The sequence below is a fragment of the Bactrocera dorsalis genome, chromosome 2, assembly GCF_023373825.1.
Source record: "Bactrocera dorsalis isolate Fly_Bdor chromosome 2, ASM2337382v1, whole genome shotgun sequence".
NCBI classification, from domain to species: domain Eukaryota; kingdom Metazoa; phylum Arthropoda; class Insecta; order Diptera; family Tephritidae; genus Bactrocera; species Bactrocera dorsalis.
The window spans coordinates 47,740,573-47,748,698 of record NC_064304.1 but is presented as its reverse complement, the minus strand read 5'-3'; the positions used below and the strand labels follow the sequence as shown (position 1 = coordinate 47,748,698).

The window sequence follows — 8,126 nt, the reverse complement described above, 5'->3', positions numbered from 1 at the left end:
GCATTAAACTAGTTTAATGGCGTAATAGAGTTGCCGCAGAATAGAACGGAGTTAGAATAGAAACATGTTATAGTTATATACTGAGATATCCACAATTCTTATTATTTAAGTACATTCAATTGGATAAATTGTATATCGCATGTACAGCGAAGTTGTTTGACATATGAATCAAGGGAACGAGAACTAGAAGAGGGTTATTATTTGAGGAGGATTGTAAAAAAACTTGGTCGTTATATTTCGAGCTTTTCAAAGCTTGAAATAAAAAATCCGTACTCAATGCTTACGAACTAGTCCCTCAGTTTTTGAGATATTGAACTGAACTTTTACACACGACTTTTTCTCTCCAAACCGCCAATACCGGACCACTATATCATATAACTGCCACACAAACTGAGGAATCAAAATCAAATTTTTGTATGGACAACATTTTATTTAACACGATATCTTCATGAAACTTGGTATGGAATATTTTCCGAGGACACGACACAATCGCCTAGCATATTGTTCAGATCGGGATCAAGTGCTTGTATGGAAAATTGTTTTGTTTGTTAAGGGTATGTAAAGGTGTTCTGGAAATAATAAAACTTTAATCTTTTTGTTTTTTCTTTCACTGTATTTTAGTTTACTTGAAATTACACAGACAAATGTGAAGTTGCGTTAGAACTTTTAACAAACTTAGTGCGATAAATAATTTACTACTTAAAATTACTTAATATTTTGCTAGTTATTTTTAATTCTGATGAAAAATACTATTTCAAACGAATTATTTGTGTTAAACATAAGAAATATTATTGAAAATTTGTAAATGCGAAAGAAACAATATTTTATGTTGTAAAAGAAGTGATAGGCACAAAAATAAAATAAGGCATATTTAAATCATAATATAATAATTACATAACGAATATTCTAAAGAAAACCTCAAAGATTACATGACCTTCGAAATATAATTCAATAAAAGAGTTGAATAGGGAAATGTTAATTATTACAAGATATAACAGGTTTGATAATATCGGTGGTAAATAACAGCAACTTAGGTATTTCTAGTAGAAGTGCTGTATGCCTATCTAAGGAAAAAATTACGGCCGATTTCTTCGAACAGATTTAGCTCAGTTTAACCTTTTTTGATCTTTACATTATATTTACGAGAAAAATGACAACCACTTGTCGTTTTCATATAAAGTTAAATTATAGCGGTTTGAAGGAAACAAAAAGAAAGTTTAATGTAAAATATTGGCTAACTTTGGTTGCTATTAAGCTTCAGTAGCCTCGATGGACAAACTGGTTCTTAGTAAAGAAGTGAGAGGAACCATTATTTCAGAAAAAACATTATATAATTTCGAAAAGAACCAACCAGAACATATATGTATGTATGTATGTATATTTTAAATTAAAATCTGGATATATATAGACACATACTCATTACTGCAAAAGCGGGTAAATTGATTTATACTACACAAAAGACTTCAGCTTGATCTGACTTGCTACATCTATTGAATAAATATAAATAACAAATAACTAGTAGCAACTTGTCTACCCTAGATTTCCGATTATCTGTGCATAAAATCGATAGTAGTGCACATAATATTTTCGCCAAATGTTCAACAAATACCGCCAGAACATCATTTTGAGCTATTTCAGCCGCTTACTGATGGTGTCCAAATAATTGCCGCCATTGTACGCCTTACTTGTGGCCCAATCTTTTCCGCCAACTTCATGAATACCGCCACCAGCGCCGCTATAATAGGAGCCAGGAAAGCTACTGCCAATGAATGAGGAATAATCTGTCCGCGTGTGTCGTCATCAGAGTGAACCGTTTATGCGCAAGCAAAATAAAAGGAAGGCAAGATAAAAAGATAACCATAATTGACAATTGCCAGTTTGTATGCAAGCATATGTTCATAAATATCGGTGTACATTATTCGAATTGTTCGACCCAGTTCTGTGGATTCGCCACTTACCAGCCGGATCGGAGTCGTAGACATGCGAATGCGATTGCACCAAATGCGGATGTATTTTACACAATGTCTTGAATTTTAGATAGTGTATCAACCAGCCCATGCCGCCCACCAACAGCACATTCACCCCAAGAACGCCTAGCAGCAAAGTCACAACGCTCATTTTGAGGTGGGCGATTTTCAACAGAATGATGAGTGGCAGTATGACGAGCCACTTGCGGCGCTTGCGGTCATGGCGTGAACGCCCATCTTTGCGTTAATAAATTACGAAAACATAGAATTATATTTGAAGCGCATTTGTTATATGAAAATTAAGTGGACTGAACGGCTTACCAATTTCGGAGTCCACGATGCGCGCACCTGTTTCGCTGGATAATTTCACTTGTACGGCATGATTACGGCTAAAGGTCTCGGCTGCACGTTTGAGAAACTTCGCTATGCTCACAAACTCACTATCACCTGAAATATAATTGTAGATGTGGACGAATGCACGAATACAAATAACTTAAACTAACCAAACCAAACCAAATAATTTATTATTCAATGCAGAGGTAGTTCAAATATTGCCGTTTATGATACATATGTACATATATTGCTGGTCTAACAATAGGAAGGTGAATTTAGCGACTGGAGAAATTTTTGAATATGTTCTCATGCTTTTATTAGGATGAGATATTAAACAATTACATACTATGTATTATAAGCCACTCTGTCAAAAGGTAAAACTTATTTCCATGACAGAATATTCATACTTCTTGAAAAGTTAAGATATTTTTTTCAAATTCTCAAAGTAATATGTGAACAGTTCCTTTGAAATCATTTATTCCTGATGTTCAGTCAACTTAAGGAAGATTAATCTCTTTTTGGGTTTCGCACTAGTTTCACCAGTGTCGCTTGTGGTACAATAGTATTTATAATTAAAGTTAAATTAGAGATGTTAAGTATAAAATATATGTATCTTTATTTAATTTTAGGTCTCTCGAAGGAGAAATATTTTATAAAAAGGAAGTACTTTTTCTTGCACTTAATTATAAGTTGGTGTTTTGTTGGCATATTTTAAGCTCACTTCCATTTGGCAAGGGTACGCTTCAAGCATTTGGGTCCCACGGTAAAAGATACTGGATGAGGTATTGTAAGTAAGGGTAGAGAGCCTGTTGAAATTTGCGATAATCTCAGGCATCTTGAAGAATCGCTACTCCTTCTACTTTGTAACGGAAGTACATCTTGTATCGCAAAGAACCAAAACTGGCTTATGCGTGCCTCATTAGCCTACCATACTAACGTAACCTAACGTACAATGAGTCCCCGCATAACACTGGCCACCTCTAGGCATGCCCCGCTAACCCTACTCATCTCACACCCTTCTCCCTTTGGTCCGACCCCGCCGGAAAAGCACGTTTCTTGGGCCTACCAAAGGCCAAGTTGTCGACGCTAATCCTTACCATCCTAACGGGAACAACAACAACAACAACCTAATCTTTACGGTTCACCAATGAACAGTCATTAGTTAATTTAGTCTACACAACTAACTCGATAGAGATATATTTAATATGTTGAAATTTACGAAGACAACAAATCATTCAGTTTGAAAGCTATTTAGAGCTTTTGTAGGCGTCGAAAATTTTAATCAATCTAATAACTGCAGTCATAACATATATTTATGGCTTTAATTTATTTCAACGATCTAATAAACATACAGAAACAGAAATATCTATGTATATACTATATGTATGTATGTGTATACGCTCTACCAGTCGCTCTAACGCGCTTTTGCATACCTTGTAAACTCCGGGCATCGTGGAAAACCATGATATCAGCCGGTTCCCCCAGCTGTATGACGCGTACGCGACGTTGATCCCCCACCAATGCACGACTGTACTCATTGGGGAAGTAGCCAAGCTTGTTGGTAGCCAACATCCAAACTATTTTCGAAGCTCTGTATTTAATACAGGAAAGAAAGCTTCGTTTCTCGAAACAAAGGCGCTGATTACGTTCCAGGTATTCATCACTGTGCGGTATTGCGTTGTCTTTTGTGGTCCCATTGTAAGCCAAAGCCTTATCATAGGTAGGCAATGAATTGGCCACTCTCTGGGGTATAACATTATGCAATATATCCTTTGCATTTGGACCAAAATGTTCACCGTTGGTTTCATTGTTTGATTCACCTTCAGATATTATTTCCACATGCTCACTGGCACTGAGCAGAAGTACTCGTATTAACAACAACAATGTAAAGGCAAATCTAGATGACACGGACATTATTCAAAGTCCTCGTCCACATACACATATACACAAATATCTCAAAAATCACCAAATATTACACTCGCACAATTTCGGTGTCTTCACACTTCACACCCGTTAAGATAACCTGCTACAGCAACTATTCGTTTCGTAGTTTTGTTTGCTTTGCGAACTCGAACTTGACCACCAGTCTAGTCCATACACGGCGATCAAATGCCAATCTCTACACTGAACAATTCCTTTTATCACAACGCATAGACAACTAACTGTGAGACAAATGCAACTCGCTTAAGATTACCATACGCACCGGAACCGGTATCTCAGGAGCCAACAATAAATGCCTTCGGCTAATTCCAATTGGTCGTTACCGCTGAGTGCATTGTCGCTGAAAAGTCGCATTGTTTCAACGAAAAAATACTAACGCCATCATGGCAAGGAGTGAAGACAAAACAATATAGCGTCAATATGTGAATATAACTATGTTTGTGTCCACACCATTCAATTGCTTCGCAACTAACTGGGTCAGTGAGTAAAACGTGCAAGCCGGCACCGGTACGCGCATAGACGACGCTGTCTCGCTCAAATCACAAGATCATAAAATCCAATCGCCGCGTTGCACAGCATCAACTTAGCCGACGTTAAAGATGCGTAATGCGCAAATGAAATCACATTTAAGCTCAAATAATCGCACAGTGTGTCTGCACAGCACCTGAAGTTTTGAATATTCACTAATACCATTCCTGAGTGAACAAATTTTCAAAGAAAGAATGGAACGAAAAGGAAATTGATTATCGAACATTCTAAAAGACAGAGACTAGAATGGTCCAAACATTAGACTTCAACCGGCGAACCTCCTCCCAAGAAGACGAAGATTGTCATATCGGCTAGAGAGATGATGGAATTCAAAAACGTACCCCTACAGATAGATTTGAAAATAACTCTTCTAGGTATTCAGCAAGGTATAGGTGTGTAAAGAATCTCAATCGATTCACGTTTTTACTTCATTCAGGCACGTATGATTTCATACATATTATTTTCACCGAAAGTACTTAAGGAGTTGCCCACAGTGACTTGCTCCAAATGACATTCACGAGCAACATTCTCAGTGTGGAACTAAACCGACAGCAAAGCTTGCCAATCGGAGCGAACTTGCATCATGACATTTGCAATGCCACATTCAGCCAGCTCCAGTTTTAATAACAACAATAGGCCCAGGAAAAAGCGAAGTTAATCCAAAAAGACATGCATGTCTGTGTAACTGATCGACTGACGGACTGATTGACTAGAGCAGCAGTGCTACATATTTCCAATAAATATACTTATAGGTGGATACATAAAAGTAACGGACACGATTGCCGCAAGGAAATGAAAGTAAAATTAACAAAACCTGATGTGAGCGATATCAATGAAATAAAAGCAAAAGCGGAGTAGCAATTTTTTCTGCTACCGATTATCACAAATTGTGCCAATAATGCAACCGTTGAAGCTGCAAATGTTCATAAGCGTGGCATGTGTGTAATATTACCAGTGATACTCACACACGCACCGGGGCCCATTGTTATTGTTTACTTCAATATGCATTTGATTTTGTGGTATTGCCTATGCCGGTGCCGGTGCCGGTGCCGGCCGTTATTCTCACTTCACTGCCGTGCTGGCGCCAGCCACCAAGCCACTTCGAATGGTTGTCACTGTGTGCACATTGTTACTGTTGTTTATGCCTCACACATGGCAATCGATTTATTGTTGCTCGCCACAGACCGCATAACAATGCGTTAATAACATTAATTAACATAAGTGCGAATAGTAAGGATAGCTGCATGTATCCAATGGCCGGTGGTTAGGCTTATTTATTTTTCCTTTTCGTTTTTTTACTTTTGACTATTCCAATCACTACACTTTCGATTGGTGGCTTGATTAAAGCGATTTTTGCGAAAGTTTTCGGTTTGGCTAAATCGTACCAATATCCTTTGTCATGTGCCTGGCTTTTTACGTACATACATAGGCCCGGACACACATACAACGGTAATTTTCGAGTTATTAGCTGGACAATTAGTGTCATTAGCGCTTGGCAGCTTTCCCATGAATTGTTTTATAGAAATATCAATTAAAATTTTTTTATTCAACTAATTTCTTATTTAGTGATAATATAGCTAACCAAGTCATCTTACTTTGCCTTGGCAAGAGATAGCCAGTGGGAAGTCAAGCAGGGTTTGTAGAATAGAGATCTTGCAACATCTTAAGGAATTTGATATATAAATGTAGGGTTACATCAAATGAAGTGATCTGAATAATCTTTCCTTCATCTTTCCATCTTTCCTTACTTCCAGGTGTAATGCTTTTAAGAACTGGTAGTAACAGGTCAATTGAGTCCCCTTCCTGACACATAGATGGCGCTACTAGAATTAAATCCATATCATTTTTAGTTAGACCTAACCTTCAAAAGGTGTGTGTATAAATTTGACAGCATTTTGAATGGTTATTATGAAAAAAATAATAAAAAGGAATTTAGCGTGTTGATAAATTATTACACTTTGAAGAGAAAAAATACAATTGAAGAAATAACTTGGCTTCATGACGAGTTTCCGGACACTGCCACAGGAAAATCACCCATCAATGATTAGTGGACCCTCAAAAGTGACTGGACAATATCCCGTAATAACTCGGTTTCGAATTACAAAATGTGTGAGGAATGTGATCAAAAAAGTCGTATATTAGTATATCTATTGCCAGAAGCACAAACCTGTTCCCGCTTTTATTATTCATATTATACTTAACTAGTGAATAGGTCTTAAGAGTCAGTAAGTGCTAAAGGTAATAAACAATTAATTGCCATAATCCTCAGTAAGATCAAAGATATCCAATAAATCAAAATTAAATATTTTACAATCACTCAAAAGGAGACATACATACATTTGTAGGGTCTGCCATTAAGAACGACGTGATATTAAAATAATAAAGAACAATAAATTTTGGTAAAAATTACGAGTAATACTCGTCGGCATAGATTCCGAAAACCTACATATGCCAAATAAAAGACGAACCCCTACAACAATTTGAAAATCTGCCGTTTTATCTCGAAAAATGTCTCATAAAAAGTGCACTTCGATGTTTTCTGTTATTAAAAATTTGATTGCTTAACAAACTTCTTCAGGTATTGATTATTGATTAATTAAATTTTCCCAATAAATATTAAATTTTTATTGAAGTATATGGTTATAATGAATCTCGAACACTTTTTGCATTTACATGGTCTCAATAACGAGTTACATCGAGTTGTTGTGTATTTATATGCACTTTCCTTTGCTGATGTGAGTTGAATAATAAACAAGTAAGGAAGGGCTAAGTTCGGTTGCAATCGAACATTTTATACTCTTGCAACTTGTGGGAATTAATACCAGGGAAATACCTTAATGTGTAAAACGTAAACCAGAGGATCGGAATTTATTTAATTTTATAAACACATATTCCCTATATCACTCATACACTGACCGACACATAACGTTTGTAAAAAAACCATTATTTGTTTATATGGGAGTTATATATGGGAGTTGGGATACTATCGATCTGATTAAGTTACCTTACATCACCAATCATATGGAATAGAGTCAGTCGGATGTTCGAAAATACTGATATTATTTACATGGGGCGGGTAAAGTTTTCGCTCAATTTTATTTATTTTAGGCACAAAGATATTCTGATATGAGTAAAATACACATTGTAATTTTCATTCATATAACCCAAATATTGACCGATATATGTAATATAAAGTAAAGTCACCCAAAAGTTCGAAAATCTTTATAATAGGTATATCGGGCTCGGGAAAGTTTTGACCCGATTCAACCCATTTTTGATTCACAGAGTTATTATTGTCACGAAAAGATTCTCACTAAATTCCAATTGTATATCCTATACATTGGCCGATATTTTCGG

The 8,126-nt window shown here is 36.3% G+C and overlaps 1 protein-coding gene across 1 annotated transcript; it reads right to left on the bottom strand.

Annotated features, from left to right (window-relative positions):
* Positions 1 to 634: 634 nt before the first annotated feature.
* On the bottom strand, positions 635 to 4,564 carry LOC105225797 (uncharacterized). The gene is made up of 4 exons (XM_011204425.4): positions 3,734 to 4,564; positions 2,289 to 2,414; positions 1,959 to 2,204; positions 635 to 1,781 (listed from the first exon to the last, which is right to left on the bottom strand). Exons 1-4 carry the CDS (start codon positions 4,212 to 4,214, stop codon positions 1,630 to 1,632), a joined length of 1,005 nt encoding a protein of 334 aa, XP_011202727.2. The 5' UTR covers positions 4,215 to 4,564; the 3' UTR covers positions 635 to 1,629.
* Between the last annotated feature and the right edge of the window lie 3,562 nt (positions 4,565 to 8,126).

What these genes read in the sequence shown, in the direction of transcription:
- LOC105225797 (XM_011204425.4), bottom strand. Translation starts at nt 4,214, where the DNA reads ATGTCCGTGTCATCTAGATTTGCCTTTACATTGTTGTTGTTAATACGA. An exon ending in CGATGCCCGGAGTTTACAAG is followed by an intron (nt 2,415 to 3,733) that starts GTATGCAAAAGC and finishes ATTATATTTCAG; the next exon opens with GTGATAGTGAGTTTGTGAGC. An exon ending in CATCGTGGACTCCGAAATTG is followed by an intron (nt 2,205 to 2,288) that starts GTAAGCCGTTCA and finishes ATTAACGCAAAG; the next exon opens with ATGGGCGTTCACGCCATGAC.